Source organism: Aptenodytes forsteri, unplaced genomic scaffold, assembly GCF_000699145.1.
Source record: "Aptenodytes forsteri isolate BGI_AS27 unplaced genomic scaffold, ASM69914v1 Scaffold249, whole genome shotgun sequence".
Classification (NCBI taxonomy): Eukaryota; Metazoa; Chordata; class Aves; order Sphenisciformes; family Spheniscidae; genus Aptenodytes; species Aptenodytes forsteri.
Window position 1 is genome coordinate 230,447 of NW_008796188.1, and position 20,296 is coordinate 250,742.

At 41.8% G+C, this 20,296-nt stretch overlaps 1 protein-coding gene across 3 annotated transcripts in view; it reads right to left on the reverse strand.

Moving 5' to 3' along the window:
* NSF (N-ethylmaleimide sensitive factor, vesicle fusing ATPase) overlaps positions 1 to 20,296 on the reverse strand; it is a 70,784-nt gene that overhangs the window by 49,292 nt on the left and 1,196 nt on the right. For all 3 annotated transcript variants that reach the window (XM_019474287.1, XM_009287853.2, XM_009287854.2), the window contains exons 2-7: positions 15,204 to 15,303; positions 12,427 to 12,466; positions 8,439 to 8,605; positions 7,132 to 7,239; positions 6,416 to 6,491; positions 1,133 to 1,288 (exon numbers count right to left, since the gene is read on the reverse strand). In XM_019474287.1, the coding sequence (XP_019329832.1) occupies positions 1,133 to 1,288; positions 6,416 to 6,491; positions 7,132 to 7,239; positions 8,439 to 8,605; positions 12,427 to 12,466; positions 15,204 to 15,303 (647 nt within the window). The remainder of the gene's footprint in view (positions 1 to 1,132; positions 1,289 to 6,415; positions 6,492 to 7,131; positions 7,240 to 8,438; positions 8,606 to 12,426; positions 12,467 to 15,203; positions 15,304 to 20,296) is intronic.

Sequence of the window (20,296 nt, forward strand, 5' to 3'; positions counted from 1 at the left end):
GGGTCGACGGTTGGACTCGGTGATCTTAGAGGTCCTTTCCAACCTCAATGATTCTATGATTCTATGATTCTAAGATACTCTATTTATTGGGCTAACACTGTGAGAAGGACATAGGTTTATAGTGCAACTGCCAGGACAACAGATATTTAATATATAAGGCAGGATCATTAAGACAGAATTTCCTTTGACCTATATAGACAGCCCATAGCCAGTAAGTCAGGAATAGGAGCATTCAGACTCACTGCTATGAAAAGACGAAGCATTCAGAAGAATAGGGAGCATTTGAGTTCCAACAGAAAAGTATTCAACTAAATCCTGTATCTCATTCATTCAGACATTTCACATACAGTGTTGAGTATTCATGTTGTTTCTTTGTCTCTCCTTTCTAGCCAAGTGTCCTGCTTTCGGCTGGGATGGAGTTAATTTCCTTCCTAGTAGCTGGTACAGTGCTGTGTTTTGGATTTAGGGTGAGAACAATGTTGATAACGCACCGATGTTTTAGTTGTTGCTAGGTAGTGCTTACACTAGTCAAGGGCTTTTCAGCTTCCCATGCTCTACCGACTGGGAGGGCTGGAGGTGCACAAGAAGCTGGGAGGGGGCACAGCCAGGACAGCTGACCCCAACTGGCCAAAGGGACATTCCATACCATGGGACGTCATGCTCAGTACATAAACTGAGGGAAAGCTGGCCGGGGGGGCCGCTGCTCGGGACTGGCTGGGCATCGGTCGGCGGGTGGTGAGTGATTGTACTGTGCATCACTTGCTTTGTATATTATTATTATTATTACATTATTATTGTTGTTGTTGTTATTTTATTTCAATTATTAAACTGTTTTTATCTCAACCCACGAGTTTTTCTCACTTCTACTCTTCCAATTCTCTCCCCCATCCCACCGGGGGGGGAGTGAGCGAGCGGCTGCGTGGTGCTCAGTTGCCGACTGAGGTTAAACCACGACACCAAGTAACAAGAGACATTCAGGAGCAACAGAAGAAAAGGCTTTATTAGTCTATTAGAACCCTAAGCAACTGCCATGTTATAGCATCATAAGGTTGTTAGTTTATATCCAGTCTTTGCAAACCAGAAACAGGCCTGCATCCTGAACCCCAGCCATACTTCTCCAGATCATACTCACCCATTTGCTCCACAATTTCGGGTGGAAAAACTCGAGAAGCAAAAGCTCGTCGGAAAATATCTGAGAATTCTTTGTCAAGGCCCCCAATGCCCATTTTCTCAAAATTCCAGTCTGGGTTGATGATTGACTGGCGGTTCTCCTTGGTCTTTGATTTACCTGCAAAAAAAAGAAATTGTTTCAAACACGTAGCACAGCAGAATTACAGCAAATAGAAGTACAAACACCAGAACGGTTCTACCAGGTCAGACCCATGTCCAGCTAACTCAATGCTTGGTTTCAAACGTTAGCCAGGAGGACGCACTATGACAAGGATGCAAAGGCAGTCAGAGACTCGGCTTACTTTAGTAAACTATTTTCCCAGCCTTCCAACCATCCTGTTCAGGGATTTCTCCTATGTATTTAAGAATCCACAGTAGATTTCTCTGCCACAATTTTACCTAGGTCCTGTTGGACCCATGTAACCTTAGTACCCAGACTGCCCTACAGCATCTGGCTCACCATGACTGCTACTGGCTGCACAACCAAACACCTCCTTTCATGTGTCTGAGCCAGCTCCTACCAGCTTCATTTCATGTCCCCCAAGTCTTATATCTGAAGGGACAGTAAACAGTATCAGTATCCACTCTCTTTCAGGCTACCTGGGATGATATTAGGCTTGTCCTGTATCCTCCTCAGTCGTGCCTTTTCCAGGCAGAGCAGCCCTCACTTGTTGTTCCTTCCTTACGCAGCAGCTGCTCCACACTTGAGCATCCTTGTTCTCCTCTGTCTTCTCTATTTCTGCTACATCCTTTGACTAGAACTGCATCCACTATGGTTTATTTGTATCTTAAATACACGTACAAAATTATGCTGCGCTTCATTCACATTCTTTTATTAATAATATGTAATAATTCTTAACAACCATGCTTAACAATTCTTAACAGGGCTCAGGCTGCTACTGAGCATGGGTCCAGCATTTCCTTGAAACTATCATACCTGGGATCTTGGCCCAAGACAGCAATCATTTTTAACCGGTTAGAAGTGTTCTTCCTCCCATGCATCACTTTATGTTTATTCATATCAAACTTCCTCTGCCATTTTATTTCTGAGTCACTGAGCTCCGTAAGAGCAAGCTTTGTCACCTCATTACTCAGTCTTTTTTGCAGTTTATTCAATAATTATAGTGAAAAGCAAAGGCCTCAGCAGAGATTCATGCTGAACTCTACTGGCACTGGCTGTTTGCTTCTACCCTTTCATCACTCATCTACTCATGCAAGGACCTTCTCTTACAGATCTCTGTTTAGTTTCTTTTTAAAGAAACTTTGATACGGAACTTTGCTGGAAGAGCTTTGAACAACAAGTAGACTATGTTAGCCCTTACCCCCAAGCTTTTTGATTCCTGTAATGAACTCCAGTGGCATCACAAAGTAGGACTGCCCTTGCAGAAGACAGGCTGACCCTTCCCAGTGTATCATCTCTATACAGGTATCCACTAACTTGATTCTTTATTACAGTTTCTGTTAATTTTTTCTGTACAGATTTCAGGTTCAAAGATGTGTAGCTCTCCAGACTTTCTCTGGAATCCTTTTAAAAACAGCCAACACATTCACCATCTTCCAGTCCTCAGATACCAGAGCAATTTTAAGCAAGGTTACACAAAACAACTATGAGGTCAGCTAGTTCCTTTACAACTCAGAAGAATAAAAGCCAGTCTTGGCAAACCACTACGGTTCATTTTGTCTGTTTGTTCCATAACCTCTTCTAGAGCTACTTCAAGTTCAGCCAGATCCCCGAAGCACAGGTTTTGTAGTCTCCATGCAACAGTGTAACCGTCCTCCTTTCCCTTTTGTTGACAAACCACACGACTTTTAGTCTTACAAAGCTCCTCATTCCCTTTCCAGAGAAGCTTTAAAGTACCAGGGCATTTAGGAGGTAGACAACAAGCACAAATGCTCCTATAAGAATACTGCTGAGATGCTGTCAAATCCATGCAGTCTCACCTTAAGTTTATTCAAGGGTATTTATAAACAAGCACTGACACTCTTGTCAGTTAGATCAACGCTTCCAAATGGCTTTCAGCAACATCACTTCGCTTAGCTACCAGAGAAACCAACAGTAATATAAAAACCCAGGGAGAAAGCGAAGCCTGAAGGTTATCCTTAATTCATGCAGAAATTGGATGTCCTGTATTTTTAGATTTACACGGTGCTTTACAGGATTGGTCCTGGGGACCACTATCTCCCCTAAAAAGCCAGTCCTGGCAAACTGCAACAGTGCATTTTGCTGATTTGTTCCACAACCTCTTCTAGAGATACTTCAAGTTGAGCCGGATAATGAGTTAGCATCTAGAAGTCCAGTAAATACACCAAATAGAAGTTCTGTGTTAGCTGAATTAGACTGCTATTAATCTTGGTCTAAACACAGCTGGAATCAATACTTCAATTCCAAGAGCAGCAGAATAAACAAACAAGAACATGCCTCTAACTAACACATTAGGGACAACATGGTAGAATGTATAACATATAGAACTAATATGTAGTACCATGCAAGGCAGCAGCGAGCATTTGGTTCACTGATTACTGTGTATTTATTATCTCATTGCTCCACTACAGTTTTTAGATCAAACGGCTCAGCCAGGGATGGTCCTCCTCCCGTAGAGCTTAGCCTACACCCCCCCCTTCTGGCTGCATCGGATCACAATAAAATTATTGCAGACTGAATTAAAACATCATTCATTGGTTTTATAACACATGATTTTATGCTAAGTAGAAGAAATAGAATTGGCTTTTTTTTTTTTTAATGATCACAATTCTTTTCTATTGAAAAAAATAAAGGCCTTTATTGAAGGCAGTGCTCAGTGACACTTACTTTACTTTTATTCTCCTCTCTCAGAATTTAATTATTCACAACTTTACAATTCTCCAGAGACTAACAAAGCACATTAAGTAGCTCTGCCTCAGATCAATGAGGAGATTAAATAAAGCACCAATCTGACAGAAGTAAATTGAGGCATAAGCAACTCTTTTCTCTTGTCTGGAGGCAATGAAATTGAATCATGGTGAAGGATTCCTATTTCCAATCAATCAGCTCTCCCACAGGACCACTCTTCACACCTATACATGCTAGGAGGAAGATCCCAGGTCATTATATGGTTTTGAGTATTAACCAAGTAAAATATCACTTGCTTGCTCTGATGCAATAAATTGGATTATGTTAATACTCACTTCAAGCTGTCCTATCAAAACACAGTAAAAACTAAACAGGCTGTAATCATGTAATCACAGGTATGAACTAATTGCCCATGCAAATTTCATTCGGTGCTCCTAAAATCTGTATCCTTGTTAATATGCTTAATTACAGTCATCTACAATTCAGCCTACGGACCTCTGGTGGGTTTTTTTTCAGTACAGATGACTGGCTGTGCTTTCAGATAAGATGCAAAGTATGTGGTTACACAACAGCCTCATGTCTCCTCATTTTTTGGAGCTACTGTAGCACGTGAAGCAGACAACTACAGAACATGAAGTCACAGCCTCGCATTTGAGGGAAGATTTGAGGGAAGATGCTGCACTTCAGGGCAGCATCAAAACTCAGCCTCTGCCATAAGCTTCTGCAATGCTGAATGAGTTGAATTCTGCTTCCCTAAGTGGCTACTACCCTCATATGTTTTATTTCTGTAACAAATACTCAAAGTACTGAGCGTTCACAGTCAAGCAGAGCTGTGCTTTGAAGCCTACTGCAAAAATAATAAGTATTAAAACTCAGCTGAGTACTCGACTGAGCGCTTATCGGAGCTGGCCGGGTTCACTGAACTCCCACTCACAGCAGCTTTCACCTGCCACTTATCTGCGGAAGAGCAGCAGCAAAAGGAGAAGTTTTCTTAGCTCACAGACTCTGGGAAGAGGGAACAAAATAGGAAAGAAAAATGAGAAAAAAGAAAAATAAGAGTGTCTGTTCAAGTGCAGGACTTGAATCACACCCAGAAAAGAATGCCTAGAGCCATATTATCAGCAAGGGAGGTATTTGCAACCGTAGGCTTGCTAAGTATCATCCACTTCATAACACTGATAAGAAAAGGAACAGCCAGACTAACAGAATGTGTATCTGTTCTGCAGGACAGCCACCATGGTCCCAGGGCACACACAAAGCCAACTGCAGGGAAGGGGCCCTCACTGCCCACTTTGTGGTCCAGGTCCTCATCATTCAAGCTGGTTGCTCTATGGGAACACACCAGATTCCTCCCTAGCCCTACACCAGCTTCTTTCTAAACGAGTACGTGGAAGACACGTCAATTATTCCCTGATTTCTTTGCTAGTAAGTCTGAAATTGTACATAAAGATTTGTTTTGTTGAGGTTTTAGAAACTGTCTCTTTTTAAAAAAGCTCATAGCTTTGTTAATAATCTTGCTGTGTAAACAGTTAAAACAAACACACACAACAAACCCTCTGTGCTGTGTTTTCCAGCTGTCATCAGCTTCTGAAGAGCAGGACTTTCAGAAGTCAAGAAAATTGAAGTGTTCTTCAGAAGCTGTCTTCTCTCCTTGAAGAGGAGATCTCATTAGAGATGGGATTTTCAGAAGTTTTGCACTCACTTTGAAATTTTGGCTACACATTCAAGAAAGTTCTCAATTTCCTATTTCCCTGCTGTTTTAATTAAATTTAATTAAAGAGGTGTTGGCTTGTCAGTGTCCCTGAAAATATCATTCTCTGATCTTTAAAGAGTTAAAATATTCCAACTAGTTGCTGACTTTTGCTGAAGCTACTGTTCCATGGTGACTTTCTCATCTAGGCCTAGGAGTGCAGGTTAACGTCTCCACTTATCTAACTCAATTTGCTACTGTCAGAATCTCTCAAAGTCACACTCACCTCTTCTCCTCCTAGCTCTGTCTCTGTGTATTTTAGATACACCGTGGTGATAAGATGGTATAGAGACCCACAGAACTGCTCTAGTACGTTGGTCAGTTGTGGAGCTTCATACTGGGAGGACAGCAACTTTTATAGAGCCCCTGTTTAGAAGCAGCAAAGTCTACTGGAGGAATGGTGTCTTCTCAGTGCAGTGGTTTTCAAGAGAGTCCTGAGCATCTACAAACTGATTTCTAAAGGGCGTGACAGGTTCCTAAGGGATCAAATCCAGTCATCTGCTAGTTTAAACAGATACCTGGGAGACATTTTGAGATGCAGTTTCTAATGGATTAGGTCAACTGATGTAACCAGAAGAACAAACTTTGAGGCATACAAGTCTCTGAGGCCTGAAAAGCAGCAAACTTCAAGCGTTAGTTATCTCTTTGTATACAGTGGCACTTACCGATCAGATTGAGAGAGGAGTTCTCAGCTTTTTCAAAGGCAACTTGACTGTTTCCAAGAACCAAACCAACCTCAATCTGCAAAAGGGAGGGAAACAAATAATTACGTTAAGCTATTAGGCTCAACTTCAGATTGCCTCTTAGGTATCTCCAAGCACATCTCAGAAGGCAAAACACAGCAGCAAAAGCTCCACTACAAAATCATTGGGAAGAATGTGAAATACCAACACCTCCTCTAAAACTAACAACATTGAATGCAGGAGCTCATCAAGTATAATAATTTGGCTTTTTGAAGTTATTTGTTTAGTTCAAAAACAACCATTTTATTTCAGCAAGATCTAGCAAGCAAAGAAGAAAATAAAATCATGTACTTTCTACAGAAGGAAGATAAAAACTGGACATATCTGGAAGACAAAGGCTCCACAGAGAAGGTTTCCATGAACTAGTACATAAAGACCAGAAGATATCCCTTGTATCTTCCCCAGCTCTGCATTTTCGTGGGTGCAACTCTAAGCTCCCAACTACACAAGCACAGGAGACTGCATTAAACTGAAAACAATGCTCCTTATCTTCTCTGATGCAAAAGAAGCAGCCAGATGAAACAAACGTGCAACTTTTCCAAATACAAGTAACCTAAATTCCTCCTTGTAGCAAGATCTGACCAGTACTTGAACCTCTGCAGTCCCTAGGGAATGAACATGAATTCTTGTGAGCCTACCTTCTGCTTTTTGCTTGCTCCAGACTCTCCTTTGAGAATGCTGGGGTCCATAGCTTCCATGTCCTTTACCAGCAGGCCAAAAAGTTTGTCATTAAAGCTGAACACAAGCTGTGGAAAGAAAAAACAGAAGGCGATTTTAACTCATTAAAAAGCTAAGAAGGATTTTGACAAGGCTACTAAGATTTGAAGAGAAAGAGACCTGAAGACTAAGTTTATGACCCAACAAATTCCACGTAGTTTTTACCCTGTAAAGGTCTGGTGGACTGAACGTGTCCTTTTCATGTCCCATACTTAAGAGTAACAGATCAAAAGTAGCAGAACATGAAGTCAATTGGAAAAACTCAAAGAAAAATTCTCCTTCCAAGAAAAGCTTCTCTTTCCCCCCCTTTTCTCCCTGCCTAGATGTTCTATATCATCTCTTGACATTTTTCTCTCACGTTAAATATTGGTGCTAGGGAAGGAGAACAATTTAGCTCAAACCTTTTCAATCTTTCACATTCCCGTTTGACAAGGGTACCTCAAAAATAGTGCTAGAGTAATGAAAGACATAAGGAATATTACAAGAAGTAGGGTCCATCCCATAGAAAAGCAGGCTGTCTCTGCACAATTCCTTTCCCCCAAGATTACATTTGCAACTGACTTAAGATTCAGACCCTGCAAGTTGTAAACTACTATGAGAGACAGACCTCGACCTGCCCTGAGAATATGACAAACCAGAGGCTATCGCAGATGTTCACAGGGGCAGAAGCCCATCTGCTGCAGAGCTGAGAAGGCTCAATTATAGGGACATCAGCTTTCAGAAATCCCTAAGTCAAATGTTTCATACCTATTTTACTACTGGAGTCCGTGGAGTAGCCATAAATGTTACAATAAAATACACTGCACTTGAAAGGTGCTACTGAGAATTAATTAAAACTGGTGTTCATTTTGATCTTATATAGAAGGAAGACAAAAGTTACTTCTCAAAAGATTCCAGGAGCTGCCATGCTTATATCCAACCAGGCCACAACAGAGAGAGAACCCAGCTCTCTCAAGCCTTGGGATTTTCCTCACAAAGAGAGACAGATTTCTTTAGATAAGGAAAAGGTAGATTTTAAACCACTCTGCTCATGCTCTCAGTGAAAGTCACAATGGTTCAACTTTTCATAAAGAAACCATTCACACAATAAACAATTTCTGCCTATTAGCTGTCCTTTGCAGCACAGTCAGTACCTAGGCATTCTTCAGTATTTTACATCACTGTAGTACAAGCATGCGCATGTTACTTAAGAACATTTTAGCCTTAAAAAACAAAAGAAAACCCACACCTGCTGGCCTACTGAGAAGGCTTGGCTGTTGAACTGCTGGATGAATTCAGCCGCCATCTTGTCTGTGTCATAGGGGTTGGAGTCAATGTTCTTCTTCTGCAGAAAATCTATCTCAATTGTCATTGTGCCAATACACTGCTTAGCCTTGTCGAAAGTGTATAAGGAAACTGTTAAAAAAAAAAAGAAATAGCACATTTCAGAACAGCAAGGTCCCCCCACAATATATTAAACATACTATAAGTTTGGCAATACATGTTCTTCCATTCAGAATGAGTACTTAATAAAACTGAATATATTATTTCTGATAGAGACCCTTATTCCTCTTACATCCATGTTCTACTACAAGATCAAAAATACAGCAAATTTATCTCCACTGAAAATACCCACATTTCTTTAAAAACTCTAATAGTCTCCTTTAAAACAGCTCAAACACCATACAAGCTTTGAGGGATGAGGACAATGAAAGCAAATTCATACATGCTGTAGTACCATGATAGCTATACCTACATCTAAGGGTTTGGAGGACGTCTTCAGAAAGCCCAAAAGCAAGCATTAAGAGTAGTCTTGCCCAAAAAAGCAATGACAAGAGGTCGTAACTGGTTTTCTGCAGTAACAGATTGACTAGCTCTTCTCCAGATTAGGTAGCAGAAAGTTAGATTACCTGCAAATTCAAGTGCACTAATATAATCTATCAAGTTTTTTACAGCCCAGAATGAAGCATCAACTACCCTTTGTCTCTGACACAGAAGAAATAGCCCCTACCCCAGAGATGCACTTGGGCCAATCCTAACATGCCCCAGGCTACCTTCAGTAATGCAGAATCAATTGAACGGCCCTTGAAAGGGGACAGAAAGCAAAGTGGCATGGAAGGTACTTCACAGTCATTGCCAACTGCACCTAATCCACACAGGTCTCAAGTTGCATCATGTCAAAAACAAGAGGCCACTTAGGGCTGTTGCTGCTGGAGGAAAGAGGATAGAAAGGAAAGAAGAGCATGGTCCACAACTTCAGGGATACTGCCTCAGCACAACTGATCAGAAGGACAGCATCTCACAAAGCAGACAGTCCTAATAATTCACAAACCAGACTGCAGCGAAGCACAGAAGCAGATGTTTCTCCAGAAGACTGAGGAACATTATAGATTTGCTTTGAATCTCAAGAAGAAAGTCTCATCTGATACAGAAGTCACAGCTAAGGACAAAGTAGTAGGAGGTGAATAAGGGAAATGTACTTCACGCATAACCTACTATTTCCTATCAAGCCTCTTGGCAGTAGGATGGTTCCAGAATAAACCTGCAGACTCCTGGGAAGATGTGACATAAAAACAAGCATCCAGCATGCTATGATACATGATTCGTTCAAGTTAAGAGAATAAAGAGAGCCTGTCTCTTGCTTAAGTTGTTACCAGATGACACATAGGTCATCACGGCATGCACATTTAACGTCCTTCCTGGTATAAGAATAGGCCACCTAGAAATGAGCTGTCAAAGAAAGATCTTCCAGGAAATAGGGATAAAGATGAAACACTAAACCACTTCCTGAATTGAGGTATATCAACTAGTTCCTTCAAAAAGGGATATGGCAGCAGGGTTATCATATAAGCCATAGCTAATGAAGGAGGAACTTTGGTCCTGCAAGGGCACAACAGGAGTTCTTCTTACCTTACAGGTCACTTCAGGGCAGTTATTTCCTTTTACTTGCCTAATCTCAGGGCTTTTTCAAACAAAAGCTTCCGGAAAGAATATCAGTCCCTGGATCCAGTCCCATCACAGAACTGAGGCGTCAACTGAATATGAATAGTCCTTACATCAAGGACTGGATGCTGGGGATGTCTGGTACAAAGGAGAACAGTAATGCACCACTGGGGATGCAGTCCAGTAAGCAATACACAGCACCAGCTTCAAAAGCCTGTTAACGTCCCAGAAACAGAGAGGCAGGCCGAGAAGGTAGCAGTGATCTCCCGGAGCCGAGAACGCAGCTGAGGCAGCCGGCCTCCGACTCCAGGGGTGCATCTCCAACTGTAACATGGGAGCTGATGAAGCTGAACCGCACTCAAGGCAAGACAACTGCATCCACTCAAGGCACTCAACCTTTCCACAAAGGCAAATTTACAAGATTCACTCACCTGGAAAACCTTTACCATATCATTAGGGGCTCAACGGGACTCAGCTTCACTACACCACTAAGCAGTGGACTGCATTTAAAACTGACATTTAAAACATAGTTTTCACATTATTAGGGGAACAAGACAAAAAGAGAGCTCTGGTAAATCACTAGCTTTACGAATGCTTCTCCCTACCTGCAGAATAGCTTTACAAATCCTTTATACTCAGCAGGGAGTCATATGACATTTAGTCACTCTGCATAAAATTACTGCATTATTTTTCTTAATACATGTTCCCACATAGTTGGTAAGTTTATAGCAAGGTCTAGTACAAGTACAATCACAAATCTGCTCTAACAGCTAATCATGCTGAATATTAGTGTTTCTTTCCCCAAATAACTTTAGTACTAAAAAGCATTTATCTGTAAGCCAACTGGCACATGTTACTGACCAGCAACCAAACAAGGGTGAGAAACAAATTAATTTAGGGGTCTTCCCCCCTCACTATAGGTTATTCTTCAGTTTAAAAAATAAAACAAAACAAAATCAGCTAGCAAAAACAAATGGCTTCCAAGCAAGCTCTGTGAAGCATCTAGTTGTGTAGAGGCAAGCAGACCCACTCTAGCTTGTCACTACAAAAAGCGATCCACAAAGACATCAGACTTCACACTCAAGTGACGTGATTCATGCCCATGGACTTGCCGAGACCAAAGGAGCTGCGAAAACAAACAGCCAAGGAGTGAGCTTCCCTAATAGTACCTCACATCCACAGCTGTACCACTTCTCAGTCTAGGTCCTACTCACTTTTTGACACAGGATGCAGTCATCAGCTCTGCCCACAATCCTCAAATGAGAGGAGAATTCCTTGGAATCACTGTAAACACCTCAAATGGCAAAACAGTGGCCTAACAGTTTGCTCCACGTCAATAATCATGAGCCAGCCAACCACTACAGCAGGCTTCATCACAGCAACCTGGTCAAAGAAAAGGATGAGATGGCTGCCCCCAGGAGCACAGAGGGAATTCCTGATAGTCAAAACAACAGACATGATCCGTTACCTTGAAGAACATGAAGACCCTCCTATAACAACAGCTGCTGCCAGGAGTTTGGTCAATACTCCAGAAGCTGCAGACAGACCAAACAGCAGCACCTATAACTGACAGTGATGGCAATCGTTCATAAACCAGAGGTAACAGTGACAGACAGCACGAATAAATGAAAGATAGAGCATGCAAGCTGAGAGACACAAATCAGTCTCCTCTTTGAACATCTGTATTCCAATTTCAAGTCTTAATTGAGCCTGACGAGCCTTTGCCAATGTTCAATTTGTACAAATTCAAGATGGCATCCCTTTCCTTTCATTATACTGCAGAATATTCTGGTCAGTTATTGGTGAAAACATCAGTGCTACTCACAAAGCTCATCACTCCAGCTAACCAGAGCACACTGCTGGCTTTTGGCAGGCCTTAGCACTAAAACTTCCCCATTCTCAATACTCAAATTTAGATGCCAAGAATATCCTCAACAACAACAACAGCTGTTTTCTGTTAGCTCATAAGTGTTCTCCAAAGCCACAAGAACCAACTATCCAGGACGTGTTAAATGTTCACATCCGCATGTGGACACTGATGTCCCATACAGAGCTATGCTGATATACCAGCAGACGTCTGAAGGTAACAGTCAAAACAGTCCTCCAGTTTGAAAATGTGAAGAGACAGAAAGCCTGCAGATACGAGAGCAACTCCCTTTCACTAATGAGGGCCTCACATTACCTGAAGAGGGGATGAAGATCTGACATTTTCCAATTCAGTTTCACTTCAGTATGGACACACTGAATTCAGCTTTTATAAACATACATCATGATCATGCTGCTGTCTGACTTACCATCTATCTCTTGTCCGATGGAAAGTCCAGCCCATTTTCTCTGTAAAAACAAGACAAAAAACTTCAGAAAGCCTGTCCTTCAGTAGAACAAGTGCCCACTCAAAGTCAGCACCCTCACTCAGAAAAACAGGCTCCCCCATGAGAACCTTAAGCAGCAGCAAAAAAGGGCAGAATGGGATCTTACAAAGACCCCCAAATTAACAGGAAACAAGTCAAAAACACGGAATCATTTCTATTAATAATTCTATTTTCTGACCTCAGGAGGTTGTTCTGTCCAACCTCCTTTATGTTTTTGGTCACCCCACCGTCTTGGAGGCAGAAGTTACCATCCTGGATAGGGCTTTTTGTCATTCTGCTTATTTTCTACCAAAGCTCAAGTGCTGATCACGCAAGAGGTAGTGCAACAGGCAAGAAAACCTGCTATACACTCCACCATAATTTTAAAAGCTTACATGTATATAATAGCTGTAGGAAATAGCTGTAACGTGCTTTAAGTTATAAAATTACCTAAAACAAAACTTGTTCAGAGAACTAGTAAGAATGGAACTGTTCAAATCCTTTAGGTCCCCCCAAATTCCTCTAAAAAGATTTGTGCAGCACAGAACTGCATGAGAAGTGAGAAATGGTTAAATAATTATGTGACACGAAAATTTATGACCTTTACTATGCCAAAAGTTCTGGCTTGATAATTGCAAAAATGGTACTTTTCCAGTGGCCCCTGTGCTACAGATTGGCTAGTGTGTATTTACAGTCCACATCTCAGGCTATGCAGTATTCACAGTCTCTCAAATATCTAAGCCTTAGAGAGGCATGAATCACAAAAATATGTAAGTACCATTACACAAGGCTCTGGTAAGATTGCATTTGAAATGCTGTACTTTATGGTCATTTATGTTTGGCTTTTTATCTGGAAGGAACAAGTCTGGGAGAAGGAATACAACGGCCTTTTATAAAAAAATGAAAATTTCCCCCTATATGTCTTCTCCAATATGTTCATGGTTCAAGCTTAAGGAAAGAATACGCTTGACATAAGAGATCAACCTGTTAGAAATCAAAGCCCAGAGCAGGAAGTCTTACGTGTACTTACTGGTATTCCCAAGACAGAGAAAACAAATTATGTTTCCATATTTAATCTCATGTTTCACAGCCTCCACTGTTTACCTGCAAGGCCAGGAAGAAGTCTCCCCCTCCCTTGACACTCCAATCGTTCAGCGAAAGATATCCTAAACTCACCTTCACCTGAAGTACCAGGCACTGGTGACCACCAGTACAAGAATGGTGGGCAGGCACACTGGTACTCCTGCAAACACTGGGCTTTGCTTAAACCCTCCAGGTTAAGCCTTTCACCAAATTTCAGGACAGGAAGGAAAGCTGTCCAAGTTCTGCTAGAAAGATTAGTTAGGATCTTCTCTGTGGCAAGAGATATAGCTCAATTCCTATGTTCATTTGGGTGTCTTCTGCCAAGAAGTTTGTCATCACTGCATGGCCCTTCGTCTTTCGGGCTCTGCAGCATACAAAATTTTTCATGGCTTTTGGTATTTAGGCCTAAGACTCTTAAGATTATTACAGAATAAAGGTGGTCAAGAACTTCATGTGCATAATGAATGCACAACAGACTTTCTTGGAAGTCTTAGAGCCTAAGTGCACATCACATGACCCTCCGTCAACACATGAGGGAAACACACTTTTTGTGTAATGCTAGTTGCAATTATCCAAGGCTTCAGGAAATACTGGAAATTGAATACTAACACCAGGAATACTCAAATGAAACATTTCTATACCAGCAGCTGTAACACTTGCTACCATAGTTACTTTTTAGGGGTAAGCAACCTACCTCATTCCTTAGCAGAAGGCCTCTCCCGGGTCTACAAATAACTACCGGAACCTACAAAAATCAACCCTAGACCATGAATGCATCTACTTTAACCCTGCGATACAAATATCTTCTACTGATAACTGTTTTTCAGTTTGGGCATCACAAATCATAACTAGACATATGGTTAACATAGCATCCTCTTCACTCACTCATCCAGACAAATCTGAATTTGAACAAGACATCAAAAAGCAAAAAGAAGTTTTGGGGCCTATGTCAAGTCATCTGTTGAGGAAATAAATTTTGTGTTAGCAGGAAAATATGATAGCATTAAATCAGTGACCATGGTTGTTGCAGTTTTATGTTATGCAACTCACTGTGTAAGCCAGTTAAAGGCTACAAGATTAATTCTTCTATTTAGAAGCTAACTGTATCAATTATTTACTCTAACCATCATTTAACACGTGGTAACTCGACTTAATTAAGAAAGAGGAGACAAGTTAAATCTATTTTATGCATTACATTGCACTTTTCATCTAGAAATACTAACAATGACTGAATATAGTCAATAAAACTTCCTGCCAGTCTTTAAAAGAGCAACACAGCAAAGAAAACCCTTTAGTGTCAAGGGAGACCAGGGAACAATAAAAATACACAAAGAATAGCAGACACTGCTTAGGCTTTTCTTTTTGAAATAGTTTGTTTCTGGTGTTTTTTTAAAAGGTTGAATTACACCTCTTCTAGTATTTTTATCCCACTATGCACTAAAAATAGATCAAAGTAATATAAGCAAGTTTGCTTCAGCTATAGTAAAAGTCTCCTTGCATTTTTGCTGTCAGGAATCAAATTGGTAGCACACATTTATGCAGACATCTCCCTCCGATTAGAACAGTCATCTTCAATCCTATCTCAAAAGAGATTTTGCTTATTCTATAGCAAAACACTAAGTCAAACCATATAGTACCTGGGGCAAGCTGAACGCGATGCTGCCAGGAACAACTGAGGAATGGGTTCTCAGCGTGAAAATGTATTTGTGGTTGGGAGAAGTCTTCACAACAACATGTCTGGAAGAGAGAACAGTATTTTATTTTGATATATACCCAGCAGGATTTTGCATTGCTCCCAATGCTGCAAGAATTCAAAAGAAACAAGCCACCTCATATCTGGTCCTATAAAGGAAAAAACAAAAAGCTTTAGACCTACACCATGATGCAGGCACACAGCAGTCTTTCCCAGGAGTCCATCACCTTCAAGTGACATAACGCGATCTCAAAAGCCCAGCTGCAAGACATTGTACTAATAATTACTATTTACATTCCCCCACCAGTAGCCCTTTACCTCAGGAATTGCAATACACAAATGTGGGAGAACCAAACTGTAACCACAAAGACCAAGGCTGCTGTATCTAAAAATCAACACTGGTTTCACATCTCAAGCGTTTAACACCAAAGCATTAATATTTTACCCCAATACAAACAGTATACCCCAGCTGCGATTTCAACAAGAAATAGATGCAAAGCCTATACAAGTATCTTAGTATATTGTTTAGAAGTTTGATTGCAGAAAAAAAAACAGAAGGAATTTTTGTACAAAAAGTAAAATCACATAGGCCCCGAGGCTGTTCCTCCTGTTTGCTAGTGACAACAGACCTTGGAACTCAGACAGCACTTGAAGACCAGGAACACTGTTATAAAAACAGAACAATACAGTCAGGGGCAGACACAGCAGCAGCAATTGCATGTGCCTGTCTGTCACTCTCAGAAGCTAAGCTGTCAGGAGCAAAGAGACTCAAAAGCTGCTTACAATTATCCTCAGACTATGCCTGATAGCTCTTATCATGTCATAGGCAGACTTCTTCTTGGCATAAGAAAGCAAAACAAAAGGAAGATGGGATTTGTGTGCACTGGTGGCAGGGGAGATGGCGGAATCAGGTTCCACCTCATCATCTTCTTCACAACTCCCTGTACTTTAATTACCCACAGGGTATATGAGGTCACCAACTTATGCGACCTGTGGTGTTCCCCTCTCATCCATGGTCAGAAACTAAGGGCTAGATGAACTATGCTAACAGCCAAAGCCCACGCTCCTGGCCATCCTCCCTCCCTGGCAGTGAATGTATTACATGCACATATGCTCCGTATATTTTCATTTGCATATGCACAGTGAATCCAGCACCATCCAAAAGCAGATCTGCCACACACGTATACATTGGCTACATCGTGTATGCCTAACAGCTTCAGCCACATGGTAGGAAAAAACATATGGCCCTTTGAGACTAGAGGAAATGTGTGGCCAGCATAGCCAAAACCACTAGACATCACTAGCTTTAGCCCAAACAGACAGGGAAGCTTGCAAAACCTTTCCAGAAACTGCTAGCGCTTGATGGCATAGCAGGGTAAGAAAGCATTTTAAACGTATCACACAATGATACATACGTCCTCTGTCAGGTGGACCAGTGATTTGACTCTTCACTGGTTCTGGCCCTAAATCACCCATTAGCTGCCTAAAACCCCAGCTGTAGGACGTGCACCCTTCCTTTTCCTTCTCCTCCTGTCCCAGGTGTAAATCTAGAAACCTGTTATAGGTGGTATGGTTCCCTATAAATCTTACAGAGGGAGAGCAAGACATTTACTGGTGCTTCATGGTGATCCTGGAAGGTTTCTGAGGACTGGGAGAAAGCGGATGTCACTCCTATCTTCAAGAAGGAGGATCCAAGGAACTACAGGCTGGTCAGCCTCACCGTAGTCCCTGGGAAAGTGATGGAGCAACTAATCCGGGAAAACAAATATATTAAAGGACAAGAAAGTGACTGGGAGTAGTCAGCATGGGCTCACAAAGGAAAATCATGCCTGACCAATATGATAGCCTTCTAGGATGAAATGGCGAGCTCTGAGGATGAAGGGAGAGCAGTGGATATCATTTATCTCAACATTAGCAATGCTTGCTACACTGCCTCGTACAACAATCCTTACAGACAAACTGATGAAACACAGACTAGGTAAGCGGGCAGTGCAGTGGATTGAAAACAGTCTGAACCTCTGGGGCTCAGAGGGTTGTGATCAGCAGCATGAAGTCCAGCTTCAGGCAGTTCACTAGTGGTGTGCCTACCCCAGGTGTCCATACTGGGGCCAAAAATATTTGAACTCTTCAGTAATGACCGGGATGATGGGACAGAGTGCACCCTTAGCCAGTGTGCAGGTGACACACCTGCTGATTGTGCTGCCATTCAGAGGGACTTTCACAGGGTGGAGATATGGGCTGACACAAATCCCATCAAGTTCAATAAAGGAAAATGCAAAGTCCTCCACCTGGGGAGGAATAATCCCATGCACCAGTACAGGCTGGGGACCAACTGGCTGGAAAGTGGCTTTGCAGAAAGAGACCTGGGAATCATGGTGGACAACAAGTTGAACATGAGCCAGCAACATGCCCTTGCAGCAAAGATGGCCAACATCCCTGGCTGCATTAGGAAGAATGTTGCCAGCAGGCCAAGGGAGACGATCCTTCCCAGACTGAACGTTGCTCCAAGGACTGTTTCATTTTAAATTGAGTAGCAGATAAAATAGACAAGCTGTCCAGGAAGCAGGGCCTGAAATCAGGAGGCTTCCAGCACAGAGTGCATCAGCCTGAGTAATCCAAATTAATATCAATACACAACCAACTGGAAAGCAAGGTATTATGTTGCAGTGTTAGACAAACATGCCTGTAAGCAAAATACAAGTTCCAGCTATGATACTGGAATACCTCACCAAGAATACACTTGATGACAAGTAACACACTACTAGAAGGAGCTCAGACAGTAAAAGACCCAAGATTAAAGTTTCTTAAGACTGAGATGGATCCTGAGCAGTGCACTAAGTTTGGCTCGAAACACAACAGTGACTTCAACGTCTGTAGATTCAGCATCTCTGCAGGAAGAAACAAACTCCACCACTGTTGGGTTTCACTTCAAAGAAGCGAAATGCAAGAAAATGAGGATACCTGATAAAAATACTGCGGGGGCAGGAGGAGCATCCACAGAGATTTGATACAAATTAAAATTACTACATTGGAGCATACCATTCACCAAAAACTTTCCCAGCATACCAGAAAGATAGCAGAGCCTGACAGCAGGCAAATGGATGCCAGGAAGAAAAAAAAGAGGGGGAAAAAAAAAACCGAGAAAAAAACAAATCAGCTTTCTGAAAGAAATCTCTAGCCAAGTGAGAAGATTAGGAAAGGTCAAATCCTGACAGGTTCTTTGAGAAAAATCTGCAAGAGGCACAGGAACAACCATGTTTCTTCTCAAAGGCAGAAGGAGCAGGCAGTCTCCAACAGGCTGTAAGCAACCTAAGTACTAAGAATGTTCAAAATAAGGCAATAACAGGAAAAACTAAATGCATTTTCCTACATTGATGTTCACCATGAAGGAGCTTGGAGAGCTCATGGAGACACACGGGGGAAATCTCAGCCTCATTAACAGCTTCTGCTTATAAATGAACAAAAGGAACAATGAGTCACCAGGGCCAGCTATCTCACAAGAGCTCTAACAGATGAAACTGCTGCCCTAATTCATGTGTAAAGCCTTGCCTGAACCGATCAGAACCAAAACATGGCTGTGATGCCAATTCTTAAGGGCTCCAGACAAGGCCCAGGAAACTGTCGGTTGGTAAGTCTGCTGGCCAGGCTGAGCAAACCAACAGAAACTATAATAGATAATATTAACCTGTGGGTCCATTAGTTTTTATGTTCATGAAGAAAGAGCATAGCTTTTTTAAGGGAGAGGATAACTTACATATCTATGCAAAGGTGCCAGTAAGCATATGAACAATATGGGCAGATATCCCTCTGGTGCATGTTTAGAAACCCCTGTAAATTATTCATCAAGGCTCCTCAAGGGCTCTTCAGATAACTAAACTAGCATGAGATAAGAGGGATGGTCTTCCCATGTAAAACGCAGGAATAAAAGGTAAGAACAATTAGTCAGTTCTCAGCATTAAAAAAAATTGCCATTGAGATACCCAGGCAGTGAAGGGGACGACAGTCTGGGAGGAAGCCAGGGCAGGGTGTTTCCAGCACTCGTTTCTCTCTCCAAAATACATTGGGAGTCCTCAAGATAGAAGTATGTCACAGGAACTTAAGCCGGTGGAACTTATCAAACCAACACAGTACTATAATAATGCATTGCATCCCATGAACTCATGCATCACAAAATGGTGACTCATACTTGTCCAACTTACAGGATGCAGAAAATGAAGCATGAAAAGATCTACAGTAGCATCTTGGGGATAAGCCATCTCACGGATCCAAGGTGAGATCTCCCAGCTCTAGACCATGAGCACCAAATGGAAGTGTTAAAGCAAAGCCCTTTGTGTAACTGTTACCAAAAAATACTCTGTGCAGCCAGTCATGGTTAGGACAATACAAACCAAATCTGCTGACTGCGTGCAGCCTACTGCAGCAGATCATAAGGATGGTCTTGCTCAGTATATCTGCAATGCAGCAGAATGACTACATCCTTCAGTAGTAGCTGAATATCATGATGTTTCTCTGTACTCTAGCCTTACACTTTTCAAAGCAATTTATAGCATCTGCTCACAACCAAACATATGCTGCTTTCTTTATGAGCCCCAATTTCTAGAAATAAGCAGCTCTCTCAGGGAGAATCAGTGCAGCCAGAATCACGGCCAGCCTGCTTACCAGGCAAGTCTCAGGACATTGTTTCCTGCATGCTTCCATACATGCAACGAAAGAGGGTTCTCAGAGTGAAAGGAAAGCAGCCAGCTGCTGCAGGGCTGGAAGCTGGGTCCCTCCAGGACATTCACATTTGAGGAAATTAACATTTTTATAATGTATGAGGTACAATGCTCAGTTCAGGTATTTTTGTAAGTCAATTACTTCGAAAAAAAATTACTTGGAGAAAAAACATCATTTGAAGATACCAGGACACTACCCTGTCCAAGCAGATACTTTTGCCTGCTTCTGACTGTAAAAGTTGTGCTCATTTGGTGGTTTGTTGGTTTGTTTGTTTGGGGTTTGTTTTTTTTTTTTTTGGGGGGGGGGGGGGGGGGTTTTTGT